At 39.0% G+C, this 24,656-nt stretch overlaps 1 protein-coding gene across 5 annotated transcripts in view; it reads left to right on the plus strand.

Annotated features, from left to right (window-relative positions):
• FAM168A (family with sequence similarity 168 member A) overlaps positions 1 to 24,656 on the plus strand; it is a 244,535-nt gene that overhangs the window by 124,084 nt on the left and 95,795 nt on the right. For 2 of the 5 annotated variants that reach the window (XM_037026203.2, XM_073216032.1), the window contains one exon: positions 18,995 to 19,068. The exons of the other annotated variants lie outside the window; for them this stretch is intronic. In XM_037026203.2, coding sequence (XP_036882098.1) covers positions 19,042 to 19,068 — 27 coding nt within the window. In that variant the 5' untranslated portion in view covers positions 18,995 to 19,041. Of the gene's footprint in view, positions 1 to 18,994; positions 19,069 to 24,656 lie in introns of those variants that run through there. 5 annotated transcript variants of the gene reach the window in all.

Raw genomic sequence — 24,656 nt, forward strand, 5'->3', positions numbered from 1 at the left:
AGCAATAATATTAACAGCTAGCTCTCATATGTTGGACCCTGTTCTAAAGCAACTTACATATGTTAACTAATTCAAACCTTATAGATAGTACTATTATTATCCCCATTTTGTAGATTAAAAAGCTGACAACTCAGGCATGGAGAATTGATTTTCAAAGAACACATTTCTGTTTGTTGCTGTTTCTCCAGTACATACAATAGTACCTGGCACATAGTAAGCAAGGAAATTTGTTAAATGAATGAAGAATTGTGAATGAACATCGATAATATGTGAAAAAAAAAGTCAAATGGAGTAAAGAGTTTTTACCTCGGCCCCTCTTTCTTTATCCTCTAGTGTCATTGCTCTAGTTCTGTGCTGTTCAGTATAGTAGCCAGTAGCTTTATTTCAGGTGTCAGTAGCCTCATGTGACTAATAGGTTCTATATTGGACAGCACAGATGTAGAACATTTTTATCACCATGCAAAATTCAGTTTGGCCAGCACTTCTCTAGTACCTCCCAGGGTCCCAGGCTAGAGGGCAAATAGAGTGAAGACTGAGGAGGAGCAAGAAGTGAGAGTGGAGAGATACAAAGGGATGGACTTATGGAGGGCTTTGGATGCCAAAGTAAAACTTGGACTTGATTTGGAAGCCAGTGGTTTCTGAATCTGGCCATGTATCAAAATACCTAGGGGAGCTTGTTTAAAATTCTGTTCCCAGGTAGTCTGATTTAGTAGTTTTGGTGTGGGACCTAGAACTCTGTTCTGTGTGTGTGGTAAATAACACATACCATATTTAAGTGTAGTGTGCAGTAGTGTTAGGCATATGTGTGCCTGTGTGACAGATATGTGGGACTTTTCCTCTTGCAAAGCTGAAATTATATCCATGAAACAGTTCCCCATCTTTCAGAGTCCCTGGTAACCACCATTCTACTTCCTGTTTCTAAGAGTTTGACTACTTAAATACCTCATATAAAGTAGAATCATGCAGTATTTATCTTTTTGTAACTGGCTTATTTCACTTAACATACATAGTGTCCTCAAGGTATATCTACATGGTAGCATGTAACAGGATTTTCTTCATTTTTAATGCTTAATAATACTGTATATGTACACCATACTTTCTTTATCAGTTCATCCATTGATGGACATTTAGGTTGCTTCCACCTCTTGGCTATTGTGAATAATGCTGCAGTGAACATGGGTGTACAAATATCTCTTCAAGATACTGTGTTCAGTTCTTTTGGATCTAGACCCAGAAGTGGAATTGCTGGGTCATATAGTAATTCTATTTTTAATATCTTGAGGAACCTCCGTACTGTTTTCAATTTGGCAGCACTATTTTACATTCCCACAAATAGTGCATAAGGGTTCCATTTTCTCTGCATCCTTGCCAGAGAATTTTTTTCCTTCTGTTTTTTTCTTTTTAAATAGTGGTTATCCTAACAGATGTGAGGTGGTGTCTCATTATGGTTTTGATGTGCACTTCCCTGATGATAAGTGATGTTGAGCACCTTGTCTTGTGCACATTGGTCATTCGTGTATCATCTTTGAAGAAATGTCTATGCAAGTTCTTTGCCCATCTTTTAATAAAATTATTTGTAAAAATCTATGCTTTAAATAAGTACCCTGGATAATTGTGATTGGGGTTGGGGATGATGACTAGGCCAGCAACTGTGATGGAATGAAGAGGCTTGGATCACTCAAGCTCCATTATTCTCACTTGGCTTTTTCTTGGTGTCACACATTTCCAGTTTGATTTTTTTGTGTGTGATATCTCTACTGCTAATCCTCAGATTAGATGAGTGCTTCCCTGGGGAGTCTTCACGAAGTCCTGAAATTATCCTCTTTCCATTTCCTGAGCCTTTAGCTTCTAATAGAGTCTCTTTCCTTTACATCAAGAGCACTTTCTCAGTGTTGGTGGTGCTGGGCAGGAATCTAACTCTCCATTACTCCCGTCCTCATTTTTTCTGTTTTTCTTCCACTTTATCTCCCCAAAACTCCTCATGGTCCTGTGCCCAGATCTGTAACCCAGAGCTCCCTGGGGCCTTTGCATCAAACAAGAGTGGTTCTCCCAGGTTTTTATGAACCCTTCTGTCCTGAGACTAAGGACTTGGCCTGATATTCAGAGTCTCAACTGTTTGAACTACAGCAGTTCCTTACTGAGTCTTAGACCTTGCATTGCAAGGGCCTGGCAGTCTTTCAACTAACCAGTAAGCATATGATCTCTTCTGCTTTGATAGAAAAGCAGCCTCCCTGCCACTCTTCTGGTAGAAGTCTGGAGGCGTGGGATCCAGTCCTAGATCGCTTACTGATATGCTCTGAGACTTTGAGCAAATCACTTGGTCTCTGTTGAAAAATGAAGGGCTTGCATTAAATTTTCTTTGAAGTCCTACGGAGCTCTAACCCTCTTTGGTTCATTTCATTTAATCAAACTGTGTACTTACAGTATGCTTGGCTCTGAGTTAGCCAGTGGGGAGCAACATAGCTTAACCAGAGATCCTCTGCTTTCACAGAGCTCATAGCTCAGGAGGGAAACAGTCACATAAACAGCCAGTTTAACCTGAAGCAGGTCTATGGGGGGGCTATCATCAAGTGAGAAAACAGAGGACAGTAATTTGTTCTAGCTTGAACGATCTGTGAAGTTTCATGTAGGAGGAAGTGTTTGAACCTTTGGTCCTGCCTTCACCTCTGTTCTGTTGTTCTTCCTTCTCCCCATCTCCATATGGGTCCCCAAGCCCATTCTCTTCTTAAACTTTGCCACAGGTGTCATGGTAAATCATGTTCCTCCTTAAAAAAAACCTAAAAACACATATACACAGTCATAGAAATCCTTTCTTTCTTTCTCCAAACTGCTGCAATAAGGTATACAGTTTACTGTTAAATTCCTTTAGCTATTATTATATTTCTTTTATTATTTGGAATTATGAATTCAGGCTGCTTCTCTCATTTCTTCTGCCATCAGGATTTTAAGCTCTGCATGTTTGGGGCTCATTTTTGCTGCTGTTAGCTCCATAAAAGCAAAGAATGTATCTTATTTTTTTGTTATCTGTACTTCTTCCAAGTGATTTATATAACAAATGACCCAAAGCAGAGTGTCATTACATGTGGGTGTTTATTTTAAACTAAGTCTCTTCCCTCTGATGTGGATGTCATATTTGCTTATTTATACTGGATGTGTTGTTTATGTTGTTATGTGATTAATTTGTAACATGCAACAGTCTTCTTGTCAGTCTTGATCCTTCTTTCTTGCCTCAACCACCTGCTTATATCTAAGATGTACAGTGAACATTATGACATGATGGGAAGAGCACTGGGCTTGGAGTATGAGGAGTCAGAGTAAAGTCTGGACAAGTTGTTTCTCTACTTTTATTTGTAAAGTAGAGGCTGATCTCAGCTCTATTCCCACTGAATTGTTAGATGATTGCAGAAATGCTTTGGAAAGTTGATTTTTAAAAATTTCTTCGGCTTTTAGTATTTTTAATTTAACAAATATTCACAGAATACCTGTTATGTACTAAGTCCTGTGCTAGAGGAATAGAGGGAAGAATCAGATATGGCCTTTGCCCTCCAAGGACTTTACACACTAATTGGTCAGGCAGGTATGAGCACAAAGGAATCAAGGGAGTGAACAAAGGGAGTAGGTAGAGAAGAGATTGGGGAAGATGATTGAATGGGACCTTCCAGCCCATTATCATGGGGACATGGCTTGCTTTGTGAAGATCCTACTTATGATATCTTTTCTTGGAGTACAGTTGGGGTAAAGAATCTGTATCCCGCATATGTTATGAAGTTGGAGAGAGGGTCAATGTTCAATCAGTTATCACTTTTATATAACAACAACAGTGTGGCATAGGAGAAGGAGTAGGGAACTTGGGTTCAAATCTCTGGTCTGTCACTTAGAGGGTATGCATCCTTGAGCATGTTACAAAATGTTGCTGGAAGCTCAGTTTGGTCATGAGAAAAAAACAAAGAGAAGTAAATGTCTCTTTGACTGAACAAATAATTGTTCAGTTCAACTTAACAGCTGTTTATGGGAGTCTACTCTGTGCTGGCTGGATTCTGAGGTTGCAGAAGTGAAAGGACAGTATCCCAGAAACACTCAGTCTATTGTGAAGAGTTGTGCCATGTAAAAGTGTGAAGTAGGAGTCATGTCGGAGCATCCCTTGATTGAGTGCTATACAAACATGAGGACTTCCACCATGGGTGACCATTCAGAGGGCTGCTTCCCTCTGGAATGGTATTACCATAGTAACATCCCATCATATCTCCTTTCTGTTTGTGATCCTCACTCTCTGCCTAGCTCTCTGGGAGTTCTGTCTGTATTTGTGTGTGTGTGTTTTCTTTATCCATAGAGTGTCCCTGGACACTCAGGGTTATTACGAGGAGTAAATGTAATAAATCAGTGAGATCAGCTGGGACTAACATCTGACACACAGTAGGCAGTGACTAATGGGAGCTTTAATTATCCATGCTCTGTGTGTCATCAGAATTACAGAACTGGGAGCCTCTAACATTAACTGCCCTGTTCTGAGCACTGTTTTAAACACTCGGGGTACAACAGTGAAAAAAAGAAAGATTTAAATCCCTACCATTAGGGAGCTTACATTTTATTGGGGAAGACACAGTTAATGAGATAAAAACTAAAATAATAAATATGGTAGATAAATGGGTAAAAGGCAAAATAAAACAAAGTAGAATCTTAGTGTTGAGGGTAAAAGGTTTGAACTTTTAAATAGGAAACCAAAAAAGGCGTCGTTTGAGAAAGTGACTTTTGATGAGGATCTGAAGAGTGAGAAAATGCGCTGGAGGAGGAGCATTCCAGACAAAGGGAGCAGTAAGTGCCAAGGCTCTGAAGCCAGACCTGGGACATTTCAATGAAAAGCAGGTGGCCAGGGTAGCTGAATTAGAGTGATCAAGGGGACAATAATAGAAGAGGTCACAGGTTGTGATGGGAGATCTTGCTGGGTTTTCTAGATCCTAGTAAAGATCTGAATTTTCCATTGAATGAAATGGGAAGTCATTGAGAATTTTGATGAGAATAGTGATCTGATGCGACTTTTTCATACATTTTCATAGAATCATTCTGATTGCCGTGTTATGAAAAGACAGAACACGGGGTGAATACAAAAGTAGGGAAACCAGTTAGGAGGCAGTTGCATTAATGCTGGTGAAAGATGATGGTGGCTTAGATGAAGATGGTGGATGTGGGGATAGTGAGAATTGATTTTAGACGTAGAACGAAAAAAAGGTTTGCTGATGGAACTAGTTGTGAGACATAAGAAAAAGAAAAGGCAAGACTGACACTGCAACTTTGACCTGTGTAATTGAAAGGATGGAGTTGCCATTAGCTGAACTGGGAAAAAACTTCAAGAGAAACAGATTTCAGGGGAGAAGGTGAGTGAATATAAAAGCATAGATGGTATTATGAGATTGATGAGATTAGATGAGGTAACCTTGGGATTGATCGGACATGGAAGAGAGAAGAGGCCAAAGATTTGAGACTAGATCACCACAAACTTTAGAAATTGAGAACAAGTTCCCAGAATGATGCGGGGAAAACAAAACAAAACAAAAACTTAATAAAACTTCATCTGGAAGCCAAGTGAAGTACTTAAAAGAGGGGCAAGAATGATCAACTGAGTTACATGCTGCTGACATGTCAAGGGAGATGAGAGCTGAAAATGAATCACTAGTTTTAGCCTAGTAGAGGTCATTGGTGACTGATAACAGTTGTGGTGGTATGGTAGGAATGAGTATCTGATTGGAGTGGGTTCATAAGAATGGGAGGGAAGATGAGAGAAAACAAATATAAATAGCTCTTTTTAGAGGCTTTGTTGTGAAGGGAAGGGGAGAAGTGGATTTGCAGCTGGTGTGCTGAGGAAATAAAGAGGTTTTTATTTGTTTAATTAAAAGTTTTATTTTTTAGATGAGACAAGTAGGATGGTAGTAGGAATAATCCTGCAGAAAAGGAAAATACTGATAATGTGGGAGAAAGAAAGGAGAAATAACTAGAGTAATGTCCTTGTTTGGTGAGGGGATGGAATCTAGTGTATAAGTGGAGGGTTGGATGTGGGCTCTTACCCATGATAATAGAAGAGAAGTTAGAATAAATGTTCACAGATGCAGTTTAGTAGGTAAATGTGATGGGAACTTGTGAAAGTTCTCTTTTGGATAATTGCTTTTATTTAGACAAATAAATAAAATCTCTAGGCAAGAGTGAGATTGGGAGCAGAGAAAGCATGAAATAATTTAGGAAAGTAAATGGCTGTGGCAAATATAGAATGAAATGATTGTCAAGTTGCATTTAGAGCCCACACAAAAATAGTGATTCAGTTTAAAATATAGCTTTAGTAAGCATAGTTGTGTTAGGTTTTCCTCCTCCCGAGACCTGTGCCAGTGTTGGCTGAGAATAGATGGTAAATTGAATTAGGGCTATGGTTTCATTAAGTTAGTACTAATACAGGTGATAGAGGGCCAAAGGAGTGATTATAAAAATTGACCAAAGAATCTAAACTAGCCCGGATTAGGAAGTCAAGATATGAGGAAGGTGATGGAAATGAAATGTAGGTAGGATTAATAGATTAAATGTTCTGATAGGTTGAAGGATTGTTAGAGTTGAGGTAGTACAGTGAGTGAACTGGAAAGAGGTAATGGTTGGAGAGTGAGGTATTTGGAATTATGGTTATAGAAGACTGACAGTTATTGGTAATGAGATGGTCAAGAATACAACCATGGGAATGAGAGGCTGAGGTAGGGTGGAAGTCAAGATCAACAAAGGAGAGGTGGTCAAGTAACTGGGAGGGCAATATTTTGTAACATTTATACAGTTATTGAAATTACCAAGAATTATGGCAAGAATGGTGAGAATAACTGTTTGCTAGGAGCCACAATCTTTAAGGCATAAGAGGGAGTAACTTGGGGTTCATAAATGGCTTCAAGGAGGGGTGATGTTGAATCAGATGATGTGTCAGATTCAAAGCTAGGTGTTTGTGTGCAGTAAGGTCTGGAAGCAACAGTGAAGTTCAAGGCCCAGTGATAGACGGAAGGTGAGAGAAAGCCAGCCCCCTTTTGCGTTGCTTGCAGAGGACACATAAGGGTCTGCCAGATTTCACTTAAAGCAAGAAGGGGACATTCACAGAAGAGGTTGAAGATACAGAGATTTTGCTAACCTTGATATCCAGACAGTACAGTGGGAAAAGGCCAGGAAGTAAAGAGGGGAGAGAGATGAGAGTCGGAAAATGCAATGTACAGAGCCACATAGGATTAAAGCCTGGTTAATGAGGAATGGTGTGGGAGTCTGGGTTCGGGGTGGGGAGGCAAATGACACTCCCAACCAGGAAGGAGGAGATCTTTTTAAATTGTTTGTAGTAAGATTATTCACACTGGTCTTCCAGTGATATTTGGAATAAGATGTGCTTTGCTGATAAAAAAAGATCCATGTGGATAATATAAATTTATTTGCGAATGTTAAAAGCATACTACTTTGGAATGAGAAACATTCATAGATGTATTATAAAAACCAGACAGATTCACAGGTGTTTTCTTGCAAGAAAATGTTTGATAATATCAAAGCAGATCAGTGTGCTGTTCTAAACATTAATCTTCTGTGTTCAAACATTGATACCACATTGTCTTTTTCATTGAGAGCCATTTTGCTTCAATGAACAAGTTGAAATTTATTTTCAGAGAACAGGTTGCAACATCTGAAGGATCTATTCAGAAATAGTTGTTTTAGATTACAAATCAATTTGGAAATCTCAGTGGCACTGGAGGGGAAAAGACCCTGTAGTGAGCTTTTGATTTTGTCTTGAAAAGCTAATAAATGGTGGTCAGACTTATAGATTGTGATCATCTTTATCTGAAATAGCAAGTTTGGAATGTTACAAACTGGTGTTTTCATGCTACAACATGAATAAACCTTGAAAACATTATGTGAGGTGCAATAAACTAGTCACAAAGGACATATATTGTGTGATTCCTTTTATGTGAGGTTCCTAGACTAGTTAAATTCATAGAGAAAGAAAATACAATGGTGGTTGCCTGGAGGAGGAGGGACTGTGTAGTAGGTCTTTAATAGGGAACAGTTTCAGTTGAGGAAGTTTCAGTTCTGGAAAAGTGGTGATGGTTGCTCAATAGTGTGAATGTACTTAATGCCACAGAACTGAACACTTAAAAATGGTTAAAATGATTATTTTGATGATACATATTTATTTTACCACCACAAATGAAAAAACCTCCATTGTTTTCAGTATACAGTGCCTGCAAGGCTGCTTACCTAAACTGGTCAAACCGTACTTGCATTGTATTACAAATAATGAATCCCTTTTTCCTTAACATTTTATATTTGTGTAGTACTCAACGGTTTAGTTTTTATATCTTCCTTCTCCTTGGACCCTCAGAACAGCCTTAAGAAGTAGGTAAGTAGGAGTAAATAAGGAAACAGATTCTACAGGACTCTCTACTGGTAGGTCAGGGACAGAGATAAGTGTCTAGTCTAACATGGTCTAGTTCCAGAACCTCCCTAGCCAGAAATAATGGAGGGCTGAAAACTTAAAAGTGGGGGCTTTTCAAGAATAGAGCCCTGGCTTCTCTGAAGAAGCATACTTCTCCATGGAGATCTCCTTTGTTAGAGCTCAGGGGCAGAACAGTTGAGATCTACATTGCGGACTTGCACATGGGGCCTGCTTTGTCTCCAGACTTTGAACAGAGCATCAGGACATTTAAGGAGACTGATCATACTATCAGCAATTTGACTGATTAAATTCTCTATAACCATTTTTGTTCCCTAGAGGAAATTAGTTTTTAAAATATGCATAATGTAATAGGACAAAAGTAAATAATGAGATTCACAGTGAAGGGAAAAATAAGAAAAACAATGAATGAAGCCAGAGTAAATTTAGTACCAGAAATTCTTGCTTATTGCTAGGGTTTGTAGCAAATCCAATTCTATGCTTCCTAGTGGCCAGAGCAAATTCTGGTCCAAGGTTCAGAGTATCCATCATTCATTTATTGATTTAGTCTTTCAACTAATAATTTATCCTAGTACATTTGAATAGTCAGAATGCATGTGTATCTCTGGCTCTAATATCTGAAAAAAAACAGAGCAGCTTAAATAGACAATACAATGGTTGTCACAGTAAACTTAGTGGTAGGGTCTGGTTTATTTCTGTTTGGCCTGTACCTGGCAACAGTGGTTGGCTCAGACTCAATACTTATTATGGATTTGTTGGATGAATAAGAAATGATTGCTTTTTTAGGATCTGATACAAAACTTGGACAGTGGAATGACTTCTTAACAGACATTTTGATGTTCAGCAAATATTGAATACCCGTAGTATATTGGTCCTGTGCTGGTTATGGGAGATAAAGACCTGTATAAATTATGATTTATCCTCGAGAGGTATTTTTTAAAAACCAGTGATACAAAGTACTGTTTGATGATATAAAATGCTTTGTGAGCTCCAGGAGAGAGTTCATCAGAAGCCAGGCTGTTCAGTTTCCCTTTTAGTAAAATGGGGATAATAAATGGTACCTACCTCATAGGTTGTTGTTAAAATTAAAGGAGTCAACATATGCAAAGCACTAAGAAAAATGCTTGGCTCACAGTGAGTATTCCATAAATGTTAGCTAATAATAATATCCAGGGAAGACATCCTGAAGAAAGGCATGCGTGGAGTTAGGTTCTTTAGACCCCAGTGCTCGTCTCTACCATAGCACATGGGTGTCCATCCTTGACTGTTAACATGTGTCCCTTCTGCACTAGCTCCAAAACCCAGGCGTTGAAAATCCCATGTGATGAGGATGTTTCTCCAGGTGAAATAATGATAAAGCTACCATTTGTTAAATATTTACATGTGCGCTGGCAAAACACATACAGTCTCATTTAATCCTCCCAACAATCCTAGGATATAGTTACCACTAGTATTTCCACTATACAGTAGATGAAACTGAAATTAAATAAGCTACCCAAGGCCTTACAACTGCTGTCACTTAAAAACCTAAGTTCTTAGCCATTATATAAAGTTTCTAGGCAGCACTTTGCACATGTTGTTTCCCCAGTAAAGGTGATGACTTTGTGCGCTATAAACACACTGCTGAGAATTTCGAATCTAGTGAGCTTCATGGGTTTGCTTCAGAGAACTAACATATTTTGATAGAACACTTTGAATGAGTTCTTTAACAAATGCCTACATTTCTTTATAGTCCCATAGTATCCTATGTCTCATGACAGATGAATCTAAAATGCCATGGAATACTTATGACCATGAGAAGGGTGGAAGGGGCTTTACTGGGACTGTTTTTATATAGCTAATTTGTTCATTTGTCTGTCTTTCCATCTAATTGTTCATCTATCCATCCAGAGAATGGTATCAAACTAATATCAGTGGAAAGCTGCCAGTCTACAGTCAGGAGACCTGGGTTTTATTCAGGACCCTGTCCACCCTGACTTACCATTATTTCTAAGGTAGTCCCTTCCATTTTTGCACCTCAGTTTTTTCTTCTAAACAAAAATAAAGCTATTGGATGCCATGACCATAGACCTCTTCCAACTAGTTCTCTGAAACTAGATGTGATAGGTAATATGGCGGTTGTACTTTTGAAGAGGAGCTTTGTGCTCGGCGTTAGGAATAAAATTCTGACAAGACAAATCTTTGTTCACATGGGCTTGACAGGAGTCAGACGTGCAATACAGTTATTTTATAGTGTGGTACATACTACAGGAGCTCCCCAGTGAAAGCAGCATCTAAATGAGCTCTGAAAAGAAGGGTAGGAACTATCCATACCAAGAGATAGGGCAGATGAGGTAAAACCCCCGAATGATGAAGAAGGGTGGTATTTCAGCCAAAGAAAACAGCATATGTAAAGGCTCAGAGGCAAGAGTTTATGGCATGTTTGGAGTAACTCACAGAAGATCATATCTGCTGGTTGTAAAGTGTGAAGACAGGAAAAAGGCTATTTTGAAATTGCAGCCATTTTAAGTATCACATCTGGATTGTGAAACATTACGATGTCATGGGAAGACACTGGGCTTGCGATCTAAAGACATACGGCTTTAGTCCCTGGCTTTCCACTAACCATCTATGGGATCTTGAAGAAATCGTTTTACTTCCCTGATGTTGTTTCTTTATCTGCAAAATGGTAATTAACTCCTGCACCATCCTTATAAGCTGTAAATGTGCTACAACTATGAAAGCTTTCCTTGACCCTTCTGTCAAGCAAAATGATACCCTGTGTTTCAATTCTCTGTTTTAATGTAGCACTTTTATTATAGTCATTCTTACATACAGCTGTTTGCCCACGAAAAGATAAACCCTTTTAAGAAGAAATGACACAAAGTAAGTCCCAAGTACTTGTGAGGTTTAATGAGTAATTGGATTCTATAAGGGAAATTCCCTCTGAAATTTGTTGGCCCTAAATTATTGAAGATATTTTCTATTATTTGCAAGCATTTGGCTTAAGAGACAATTTTGTTGTGGTTTTGTTAGCAAAAAGCCATTTTCTTAAAGCTGTTTGAGCATACTGAATGCCCTAGGGGTTGGAAGTGACATTTTGCAGATGAGTATATCATTTAGGGCAGGCACAAGAGGTGTTTGTTGAGCTTTTGCATGAAAAGATCTTTCTGTTAACTGTGGAAGCCTTTTTGATATTGAGATTGTCTTGACAGATTCTTAGAAATCAGCGTTCTCTTCCATTTCACCTTTAAATTGAAACATTTTCTGAGATGAAAGGATATGTAGAACTGTAAAATGCAGAAATCTAATGTGCAGTCTGATTACATTTGGCAGATAACATAAAGAAGCAGACAGCTAATGTAAAAACTGGGCTTCCTTGTGTATTACACTGATAAAATTAAGAAAACCCACTGAAATGGAGTTTTCTTCTATTTGATTAGAAGAAGTGAAAGTGCTATTAAGCTGTGGAATTCCAATGAAAGGTTTCTTTTTTATTTACCCAGGAATTCATCATCTAGTCAACAACCGTATATTGAGCACTCTGCTTTATACCAAGCCCTCTTCCAGAAATTAGTGAATAAAACAGACATAGTCTCTTGATCTCATGGTGCTCAAAGTGTAGCAGGAAGAAAAGAAATGGGCAAACAAAATACAGCTGCAACATATTTAGAACAGAGAAGTTCAAAGAGCTCTGGGATCGTAAAAGGTCCTGTAGCCACGCCTGATCTGGCTTCCTGAAATCCTTCTAAGAGCTGAGTGTGTGCAGTTCAGAAATGGGGACAGGATGATAATATCTGCCATAGATTCCCTTAGATTCTGAGCTCCAGCCTTTCAGAAATACTTGATATTCTCTGTGCATTGCTCTCTCATGGTGTAATTTAATGAATGGCCTTTCCTTCCTCTTCTCCTTATGGAGATGTCATCCTTCAAGATAGATCAAATGACACATTCTTTTGAAATCATCTATATCTCTTAAAACCAATAGGCTTAGGTTTGACTACCTATAACAGAAAACTATAGTAACAATGGTTTTAAAATATTGTGTTTTATTCTCTTGTGTAAAAGAAATACAGATGTAGGTAGTCCAGGTCTGAAATGGTTGTTCCATGAGATCATCAAGTACCCAGACTCCTGCCATCCTCAGTATGAGACTTCGTTCTCAAGGTCACTTCATGGGCTAATGAGCCTTTATGTCCTGATTCAAGATAGCAGGAAAGGAGCAAGGGGAGAAAAAAGGGCACTTCCCCCAGCTAACACTGTTCACTTTAAACAGGCTTTGAGCAGAAGTTCTATACAATATTTCAGTTATATCACATTGAGCATAACTAATCACATAGCCACATTAACTGCGAGATGTTGGGGAATAGAATCCTTTAACTAAGTACATTGCCACCTAGTGGAAGTCATAGCATCCCCACTTTTGTTGTTTAAATTCTACTATGCAAATAGTAACAGTACATATTGCTATTAATTGTCAGTTTCCATGTTTGTTCTCCTCATATAATACCTCAGGAACAGAAATTGTGTCCTGTTATCTCTGAATCTAACACTTTGCACAGAGCCTGGCACAGGAGATACCAGTTCATGTGTATAAAATGAGGGTGTCAAACTAAATGGCTTAGTTTCTTTTAGCTTATACAAACTCTGTATTATTTCTTGAATCACCAATTTATATTTTTAATATCTGTATTGAAGTATAGTTTATGTGTGATAAAAATCACCCATTTTAAGTGTACAATTCATTATTTTTGTTAAAATTTGCAGAATTGTACAACTATCATCAAAATCCAGTTTTAGACCATTTTTTATTACCCCAAAGAGATCTCTTGCTTCCATCTGCTGTCAATTCCCATTCCTGTTCCAAGTAGCATATGATCAAATGTCTACTGTCTGCCTGCATAGATTTGCCTTTTCTGAGCATTTCTTATTAACAGAATTATACACACTATATGGTCTTTTGCTCTGGCTGCTTTTACTTAACATAATATTTTTCAGATTAATAAATGTTGTGATATGTATCCTTGGTTTGTTCCTTTTTATTGCTGATAGTGATATTTTTATTAAATTTTAAAGGTTGCTTTGGGGCTTAAATATGTATCTTGATTTATTACAAACTATTCTATTTATTACAGTCTACTTCAGATACAAACTAACTTCAGTAAAATGTCGAAACTTTGTTCTGATGTAGCTCCATTCCCTCTTTTCCTTGGGCTCCTGTTTTTATATAAATTAAGTCTTTCTATGTTTTATGCCCAACAATACAGTTTTAACATTATTTTATATAGCTGTCTTTTAAGCCTATTAAGAGAAAAAAAGAAAAATATTTATACTTTTATATTTACCTATGTGATCACCTTTACTGGTGTTCTTTTTTTTATGTGGATTTGAATTACTCTCTAGTACCATTTCCTTTCAGCCAGATTGTTTTAGTATTTCTTTAGGAATATTTGAAAGGCAGATTGTTACCAATGAATTATCTCAATCATTATTTAAATGGGAATGTCTTTATTTTTGCCTTCAATTTCAGGTGATAGTTTTCCTGGAGTTAGAAATCTTGGTTGACATTTTTTTCTTTCAGCATATTTTATTTATCACTCCACTCCTCTTACTGTTGTTCCCCTTTTATCTGATATGTTGTTTTCTCTTGCCACTTTTGAAAATTTCTCTTTGTCTTCCAGTTGTTTTTACTGTAATGTGTTCAGATGAGGATCTTTTTGTGTTTAGCCAACTTGGAGTTTATTGTCTACCTTCAATTTGTAATTTAGTGTTTTTTAAATAAAATTTGGGAAGCTTTTGGCCATTGTGTCTTCAAATATTTTTTCTGTTCATTTCTTTTCTTTCTTCTTTCTGGAACTCCCAAATGTATGTTGGTTTGCTCAATAGTTTCCTACAGGTCACAGACTTTATTTTTCTTCATTTTTTTTTCTTTTTGTTTTTCAGATTCGATAATCTGTATTAATCTGTCTTCAAGATCAACGATTCTTCAGTCTACCAACTCAGATTTATTGTTGAGTTTGTCTGTAGTGTTTTATTTCAGACTACAATTTCTATTTGGTTCTTTTAATTTTTGTATTGTCTGTCTATTGATATTTTCTATTTCATGAGTCACTGTCATCTTACTTTAATTCTTTAAATTTTCCTTTAGTTTTTTTAAACATTATTTATAATAACTGCTTTGAAATATTTGCCCACTGATTCCAACCTGGGCCTCCTTTAGAGACAATATCTGTAGTCTTTTTCTTTCCTGGTAAATGGGTCACACCTTATTTTTCTTTGCATGTTTTCATGATTTTTCTCTTGTTGAAAATTACATGTTTTAGATAATATGTTGTAGCAACTCCTGGTTCATATTCTTCCCTCTTTGGAGAGGGGTGTTGCTGTTTTTTTTTGTTTAGTGACTTGCTGGACTATTCTGTAGTGTCTATCTAGTTTGTAGTGTGTGACTACTGATGTCTGTGGTTTTTTTTTTTGTAACCATGCATACTTATTTAATTTTTATTTAACATGCAAGTAGTTTACTTTGATCATACCTTTAAATTGTTGTTTTATCTTTTAAACTTGGCTTCCTAAAGGTCGTGTCTGGGCCAGCATAGATTAGTAGTCAGCCAGTGATTAGCATAAACCCTAGGTCAGGAAATCTTCCACACTTTGCTGATGTATCTGTTTGTGGATTGAAGAATTCAAAGTTTAGACAATTTACAGTTCTGCTCCAGCCTTTTTGCTGTCTGTGTGTTCAAGGCCTTACATTCACATAGGGTTAGTACTTAGCTAGGTCCCTCTCCATTTTCTCCTTAGTAAGTGTGAAACCTTTACAAACCACCAGTGATCTCAAAATGGGTCTTATCTTATCAAGACCCATTATGGCTGTTTTGTTCCCCAGAACTCCCTTTTAAATTTCTGGCCTTTCAGCAGGTCTGTTGTCTGCCCTAACTAGTACTATGACCTTAGGCTAGCTGCAGGCCGTGGCCTTCCTGGATTGTTTACTATTGTTCCCCAGCCTGTCCTTTTGTTGTTTTTGACAGTGACTGGGCACTATCCAGAGCAGATTTTCCATGTTCAGCTTTAAATTAAATCAGCCCACTCTGGCAGTAGTAGTCCCCTTGGCCTGGCCTGGCCTGGCCTGCTCTGATGGAATTGCCCCCAGGGAACTGAGGGTGGGGAATAGAGGTAGCCCTAGGCTAAAATGGCATAGATTCTCACTGATCTTAATAGGTTCAGTAATTTTTCTTAAGTTAACATTTCTCAATTTGGAATGTGCTTTTGGTTAATTTTCAGAGGCCTGAAATGTTTGTTTTTGACAGATTTGTCCCCCTTTTTTGTTGCTTTTTGGGGAGGGGGTTTGTTAAGCAGTTAGGCATTCCAGAACTTCTGCCTTGTATTATTTTTGGCATCCTTATTTTTATTTAACTTTTAAATTCTCTGGCTCCAGACCATAACCTCCTTTGGTCAGATACTGTCTCTTTTCCCTACAGTATCTATCCCATTATGCATTAAACTTTTGAGCTTTAATTTCTTTATATGTCAAATGAGATGAATAATCCTTGCATTGCTTCCTTCAAAGGATCAAGAGAAATAGTGGTTAAAATCTCACTCTAAACTTTTTGTAAATGGTAAAATTCTTTGAAAATTTTAAAGTAGTTTGCAAACTACAACACAAATTTTAAATACTGCAACCTGTTGTACATAGCATACTTCCAAGTATTCATTCTTAATCCTGTGCTTTTATATTCAGGGTTTTCTTCTTTGTCATTTTATGCTCCTATATTTTGCTGTTGATTTGAAAGGAAAAGTTCAGGTGTTTTTGAGGGCAGCAGCAGGCAGCTTGCAGAACACCAGAAGGGAAGTCTTTAGCACCTCTATTTTCTCTGTCACATCTTGCCACTGCCTGCTTATTCTGCCAAAGATGAGCAATCAATGGAGGCTTCTGTGGACATTGGAAGTAAATGCTGGGTAGGTGTGGAGCCAAGTAAGCTGACTAGGATATGCCCAGAAGTGCCAAGCACCTTGATATTTTTTTATAGAGTTATCATTTGGAGAAGCATGAAAGATGGTTCATCACTTATTTAAGTACTGTGTTTTTAGAACCCATTATGTGCTAGGTAATATTCTGGGTACCGGGAAAACAAAACAGTAAACAGAATCCTTGTTCTCGTGGAACCTGTTCTAATCGGGAGAGAATAAGCAAATAGATAGGAAAATATATCAGGTAGTGATAGGTGTCAGTAGGAAAAGTAAAGCAGGTTGAGGGGACAGAGAATGACAGTATGTGGAGGATCTATTTTAGATGGGTTAAGGAAGTCATTTCTGATGAGGTGACATTTGAGCAGAGACCTGAAGTGAGGGGGGAGTATGCCATTTTGATATCTGGGAGGAAGGGCATTCTAGGTGTGGGAAAGAGTAAGTACGAAGACTCTTAGACATAGAATGCACAGAGTGTTCAAGACCAAGAAGGTCATTGTGATTGGAGAGGAAAAAGCAAGGGATAGTGGTAGGAGTATCAGCCAGAGAGGTGGTTATGCAAGACCAGATCATATAAGCCCTTGCAAATTTTGGATTTTATTCTGAGTAAGTTAGGAAGCTATTGTAGAGTTGTGTTTGCTGTCACAAGTAATGTAGACTTATTGTGGCTCAGTCCCAGGGAGCAGGGACAACTCTGTACTTGGCTCTGGAGAGACAGCCAGGCAGGACTTGCACAGTGGGAATTTATCATACTTGTTTCATTTAAGAAATGATATTGGGTTGGATGGGTAATATATAGCAGCTAAGATTCTGGGCAGCTGGCAGGAACAGGAGTCAGGGAGACAGTGGTTTTATTCTCTTGTAACTGCCTATGTGTGCCAGCAGGGTCCCAGGAGATAGGTGTGAACTGGTGGGACCCAAGCAGACCACATGAGTTAAAGGAGGAGAATCCAGTGCTGTGTTGGGAAACTAGGAAATTGATCTAGCACAGTGGAAGTATCACAGACATTAGAATCCAGCAGACATGGGTATGAGACTGACTTTTTCAATTCTTAGTTATAAGACTTTGGATAAGTCACTTCATTTCTCTGGACTTAAGTTTTTTGCCAGTAATATAGTGAAAATAATACCTGTTTGCAAGATCACTGTGGTCTTATAAGACTTACAAGGACTTAGTCGGTAAGTCCTTAGCACAGTACCTGTCACGTGGTAGATGTTCAAGAAATGGTAGCTGCTGGTAGTAGAGGTAACACTTATAATAGTGGTAATGGCTAACCCTTACAGAATGCTTATTGTGGAATAACCATTGTTGTAAGCAGAATTCTTAGGCATCTCAAATTTAAGTCCAAATTTCTGTTCTTCTCTCCAAAACATGCTCCCTTTATAGTTCTCATACTAGAAATGGCATTTTAATTATTCCTGTTTCTCATTAGCTTTGTATTCATCCTTAATATCTTTCTTCCTCTTGTACTCCATATTCATTAGTAATTTCTGTCAGCTTGATCTTCAAAATACATTCAAAATCTGACTACCACTACCCACCACTGCTGCCACCCTCTTTCCACCCTATTGCAAGCCACCATGGTCTTTCATCAGGGGTATTTCAGTAATATCCTAACTGAGCTCCTTGTTTCACCTCTTGCCTTCCTGCCATCTGATCTTATCTCAACAAAGTAATCTTAAAATGAAGTCAAACTGTCACTCTCCTGCTCACAACACTCCAGTGGCTTCTCCCTGTCTCACTGAGAATTAAAAACAAAAGTTCTTACGCTGGCCTACAAGACCCCGGATAAGTTGGCCATCATTACCTGTTTGATCTCACTGCCTGCTCTTTTCTTTCTCATTCACTGCACTCCAGCTAAAATGGCCTCCGTGCTGTTTCTCAAACATGCTTCCACCTCAGAGCATTCGCATTTGCTGTTTCCTCTGTTTCCTCTTGGAGAGCTGCATGGCCTCTTCAGTGTATTCAGGTCTTGACCTAGATGTCACTTAATGTTACTTCTATAATTTAAAATTGCACCCCCTCCCTTTGGCACTTCCTATGCACTCTCAGTGGATTTCTCTAGCATTTATCACCATCTGACATACAATATGTTTTACTTTTCAAAAAAATTTTTCTCTTCCTCTCCCTCCCAACTAGAATGTAAGCAGGAATTTTTATTGTTCTTGTTCACTGCCACGTCTCAATTCCTCTATTAAGCTTATGTGAGACAAACATCATTTGGGAAAGAAAGTCTCAGGAAATGTTCTCAAACTGTTGGGGCATCAAAGTCTCCTTGGGAAGGAACATAACTACATAGATTCCTGAGCCCCATCTGAGATATCTGATATACTGTGTGAAAGAGTTTGGATTCTATTCCCAAGGCTTCTGAGAAGAGCAATGGTCTTCCAACCTATGTTTTAATAAAGAATATCAAAGGTGAATTTGACAGGGCTAGAATGGTGGGAAAGAGACCTCTTGGGACAATTGCAGTAGTTAAGAGATGATGAAACTTGAACTAGAGGGCAGTAGCAGTGAAAAAGGTAGGGTTATCGGGATTTGGTGGTTGATTGGGTGTGAAAGAATGGAACGAATTTAATATGACATCCAGGTTTTTGGTTTAGGTGCTAGGTGGATGGATTGTCATTAACTCTGAGACAGTCAGTACAGGATGGAAGAACAGGCTTGGAGAAAGATGGTAAGTTTACTTTTGGTCATGGTGAGTTTGAATTGCTTATAGAGTTAGCAGAAAGAAATGTTCAGAAAGTAGGTGGGTGTGGGTGTGGATGTGTGGGTGACTGTTGTGGTATAATAATTTTGAGAAAGGTGTGGATTTGGAAGGTACTACGTTTCATGAATCATGAGCTGATCTAGAAAACCGCTAATCTACTTTCTCTCTAGATTTGCCTATTTTGGACATCATATAAATGAGTCACACAGTACATGACCTTTTGTGACTGGCTTCCTTCATTTAATATGTTTTCAAAGTTCATCTATGTTGTACCATGTATCAATACTTCACTCTTCTTTATTGCCAAATATTTCACTTTATGGATATACCACATTTCATTTATCCATTCATCAGTTAAACATTTGGGTTGTTGCCATCTTTTGACTAATAGGAAAATGCTACTATGAAAATCATGTAGACACACATTTTTTTTTTTGAGAGGGCATCTCTCATATTTATTGATCATATGGTTGTTAACAACAATAAAATTCTGTATAGGGGACTCAATGCACAATCATTAATCAATCCCAAGCCTAATTCTCAACAGACTCCAATCTTCTGAAGCATAACGAACAAGTTCATACATGGTGAACAAGTTCTTACATAGTGAATAAGTTCTTACATGGTGAATAGTGCAAGGGTAGTCATCACAGAAACTTTCGGTTTTGATCATGCATCATGAACTATAAACAATCAGGTCAAATATGATTATTCATTTGATTTTTATACTCGATTTATATGTGAATCCCACATTTCTCCCTTATTATTATTATTATTATTTTTTTAATACAATGCTGAAGTGGTAGGTAGATGCAAGATAAAGGTAGAAAACATAGTTTAGTGCTATAAGAGGGCTAATGTAGATGATCAGGTGTGTGTGTAGACACACATTTTTATTTCTCTTTGGTATATTCCTAGGAGTGGCATTGCTGAATCTTACGTTAACTCTATGTTTAATTGTTTGAGGAACTGTCAGTCTTTCTTCCAAAGTGGCTGTATCATTTTAAAGTCCCACCAGCATTTGGGATTCCAGTATGAGGGTTCCAATTTTTCCACATCCTTACCAATATTTTTATTTATTATCTTTTTGATTATAGCCATCTAATGTACATGAAGTAGTATCTCACTATGGTTTTGATTTACCTCTTTTCATGTGCTTATGGCCATGAAATATATATATAACTTTCTTTGAAGAAGTGTGTGTTCACATCCTTTGCCCATTTTTAGAAATGGGTTTATTGGCCTTTTTATTATTGAGCTAAGAATTCCTTACATATTTTAAATACAAAAATCCCTTACAATAGATATAATCTGCAATAAATTTTCTCTTATTCTGTGGGTTATCTTTTCACTTTTTTGATGATGTCCTTTAAAGCACAAAAGTTTTTTGTTTTAATGAGTCCAGTTAATACATATTTTCATTTGTTTGCGCTGTTGGTTTTACATCTAAGAAACCACTGCCACATCCAAGGTCAGAAAGGATTATGCCTGTATTTTCTAATTTCTTCTATGAGTTTTATATTTTTAGCTCTTCAATTTAGGTCTTTGATCCATTTGGGGTCTAATCTTGACCCTGTCACTTGCTTTGTGACCTTTAACTGTTCATTTGCCTTTTCTGAGCCTCCGTTTTTCCATCTGTAAAATGAGAGCTGATATGTATTTGTATATAAAACAATAGAAAACAGCTTAGTGGTTGCCGTGGGCCGGGAGTTGTTGGGAGGGTACAGACCACAAAGATGAGAGAACTTCTGGGGGTGATGAAAATATTTATATCTTAATTGTGGTGGTGTTTGTACAACTGAATATTCTCTTCAGTGCTCATAGAACTGTATACCTAAAAGAGGTAAATTTTACTATATATAAATTATACCTTAATAAACTTGTCTTTAAAAAAAAATCTTACAACAACTCTACAAAGTATGAGTTATTCTTTTCCATTCTGAGGCTAGGGAAAATTGAGGCTCAGAAAGGTTAGTGGACTTGCCTGTGTCCTACATTTTGTATGTGGTGGGTCCAGGGTTTGAACCTAAATTTGCCTCTGTCATAGAGCTTGTGATCTTCCTACTCATTTTTAGTCTGTCCCTGAAACTATCAACAGGTGTGGGTTCTTTTGTAAAAGGCTGTCCTTCCCTTAGCCAAGAAAACTGCCTTTGAGCAGCTCCACAGAAGTGGCTGCTGTATTCTTACTCCATATTTTGAACCCTGGCAGATCTCATTTCTGGCACTCATTAGTTGAGATTGTGGAATCGATGCTGTTGTGGAGTGCTGACCAGGCATGAGCTCCTTCTGAGGCTAAGGCCCTCATTTTGGAGCAGCAGGAGACTAGTTGCAAAGCTGACTTTCTTTGGTTATGAAAAGCAATTTCATACTTTGTCTAATCAGCAGTACAGAGCCCCTTCTCAGCAGAAGAGTGCTTAGATGTTTTCAAGGCTAGTTGTGCTGCTTCAACAACAGTCTTCCTTACCGTGGCTTATTGAGCAGAGAACTGCTTGTGCAGAAGAGAGATATGAGGCAGGGACAGTGTACAAGTAGTCTTCTGCATTGTTGTTCCATCATCACCATCCACATGCCACTTTACAGTTTGGAATGTATTTTAATATTTGTGATCTTTCTTAACTGTCTCAGTACCGTGTCAGGAGAGTGCTTGTCTAGCCAATGGGTTTCAACCCTGGGCAAGTTCGCTATGGATTCAATGTGACCAAAGAAATTGACAGCAAAACATTCTTTCGGATGAAAGAGTTTATTACCCCGCTGCTTCTCCCAGCCATAGGTCGAGCACTAGCATGTGTGCCTCTGCCCAGAGCACTGGGCTGAGCTCTCTCTATAGTGCAATAGTAGCTTATTGCATCAAAGTGTGGAAGCGGTAGCCTAGCAACAGGCCAGTTACATCATCAGGTGGTTTAAGTTCAGTGAGGAACTTGGCCATAGGAGCCCCAACTTCCCCACACTCCACCCCTCCAGGATTCTTGCCTTACAATCTACATGCTTTCAGTCTTCCACGATGGTCCCTGTGCGAGAAAGCTGGAGCACTGTAACCAGATTCCACAATAGCAACAGAGTATAAAAACAACTTAGAGATAGTAACAAAAGTTAAGATACAACAAGATTTTGATATGGGTAACAAAAATTATAAAATTTTAATAATCCTCAAGCCAGAGGAGGTTATGAATAACAAAAAATTATAATAATCCTCAAGCCAGGGGAAGTTCCCAATCCACAAAGACTTTAGGGGTGATAAGACTCATGTTTGTTTTGTTTTGTTTTTTTTGGTATCATTAGTCTACAATTACATGAAGGACATTATGTTTACAGGCTCCCCCCTTCACCAAGTCCCCACCACATCCCCGTTCACAGTCACTGTCAATCAAAAGAGTAAGATGCTGTAAAATCACTACTTGTCACCAAGTTCACAGTCATTGTCCTTCAACATAGTAAGATGCTGTAAAATCACTACTTGTAAGACATATGTTTTAATGACACCAACATAGGCAAATCTTGTCCATCAGGTAGGATGCATGCAAAAGAGTGGTCCTGTGATAGAACTATGAAAGGAAGGGGGTCCCTTCCAGGTGGAGTATACCATACTTTTACTCCTTTCCCCATGGGGGTTGCTAAAGGGTCTATATATAGTGCTACTGGAGGTGCATGCACTGGCCATAATGATAAAACAAAACTCCCCAGTAAGATGCTCCTACCTTCTGGCCGTTCAGGATATACTACTGTGACCTTTGGTGGCCACTCTCCTGTTATTCTAGGACTACACAGGAGGCCAGCTTCCAGGCCTTATCCCCAAGGTGCCAGGAGAGCCAGCCATTGTTGGTCCATGTGTTGAAAGGTCCAAGGCCACATCCACTCAATGGAGTCTCCTGGGCTCAGTGCAGTTGGTGCTGGAAGCAAGATGTTATTCTGGTGGCCAAACCTTGGCTTCAGCGATTCTTCCTTGGTTTGTACTTGCAGTTGTATAGGGGAGGCAGCCATATGTGTTAACATGTCTACAGGGCTCAGGGCTCCCTTTCGGGGTCTCTCATTCAAACGCCATGGCACAGTCCATAAGCAGACTGACCATCCCCGCAGACTATTGGTATCTCACTTTAGTCCAGATTTTAACAAGCCATTGTGCCTCTTTATCATGCCTGCTGCAGTAGGATTGTATGTTGCACCCATTCTTGCATGTCCAATAAAATGGGTGCCCTGATCATTCTCAATTACCTGTGGTCGACCATAGGCAGCAAAGAGACGCTCCAGGCCTCTTTTGGTCATCTGCTGGTCTGCACAATGGGTAGGAAGAGCAACCTGAAGTCCAGTAGCTGTGTCCATACAAGTCATGGCATACCAGTATCCTTCTGACACAGGTAGAGGCCCAATATAGTCTATCTGCCACCTAATGAGGGGTATTGGCCCCTTAGCTATTGTCCCATGTTGCTGTGGAACTCAGTGTAAGTCCCTTTTGGGGCACAACACACTCCTGCCGGGCTCTGCTGACTTCTTCAAAGGTCAAAGGCAAGCCCCACCAACAGGCTACAGCCCACATTGTCTTTTGCCCTGCATGCAACAAATGCTGATGTAACCATTTGACTACATCAGAGGCAGGCTTTCCTTCTAACCAGTGTATCTGGACCAATTTATCTGCTTCATCATTTCCTGGGGATGCCAGTGGCAAAAGACCTGTATATACTGTAATTTAGTCTGACCACAGGCCCATAAATCTTGCCACAATTCTTGCCCCCCAAAGGGATCAGTGACCAACCAGCCAGTTGGCATGGTACCAGGTTGGTAGCCACAGGGTCAAGCCCTGATAGACAGCCCAGCTGTCAGTACAGACAACTGTAGGGGAGGGCTCCTGGCTGATCACAAGCCACACAGCCTACAACTCTGCCCATTGGCTGCTCTTCACCTCACCATCTTCCATTCATATTGTCTCAGTCTTAGGATGGAAAGCTATGGCCCTCCATTTTGGGGGCTTCCCACAGCTGGAGCCATCTGTGTACCATGCATCTTCGGGTATAGGGGCTCTTCCCTCCTGATAGGGACTCTCTGCTACTAATGGTTCAAAAGCAGGTTCTTCCTGCTTTTCACTAGTATATGTCACCGGCCCCAATAACATTGGAGTTCTTAACTCAAGGGGCTACTAGGGAGGGCACTACACTGCTGTAGGTAAGCAACCCACTTGGCCAGTGTGGGCATTTGTGCCACACCACTCCTTGGGGGTCCAGTCTTGTACCCACCCCAAGATGAGATAGGTGGTTATTACCTTTATCGGGGCCAATCCAATGATGGATTCTGTACCCAGCATGGCAGCCAGTTGTTTTTCTGTCAAAGTGTATTGTACCTCTGCCCCTTTCCAGAGTTGTGACCAGAATCCAACGGGTTGGTGAGTTCGTTCAAGCTGCTGACAGAAACTCCAGCCATAACCATCTTCAGTCACATGAACATCCAGCTTACAGGGCCTTGATGGGTCTATCACACTCAAGGCCTGTATGGCCTTGACTGCCCATTTTGCTGTAGTAAAGGCAGATGCACATGTCTCATCCCAGTCCCACCTGACACCCTTTCGT

The sequence above is a fragment of the Manis javanica genome, chromosome 11 (assembly GCF_040802235.1).
Source record: "Manis javanica isolate MJ-LG chromosome 11, MJ_LKY, whole genome shotgun sequence".
NCBI classification, from domain to species: domain Eukaryota; kingdom Metazoa; phylum Chordata; class Mammalia; order Pholidota; family Manidae; genus Manis; species Manis javanica.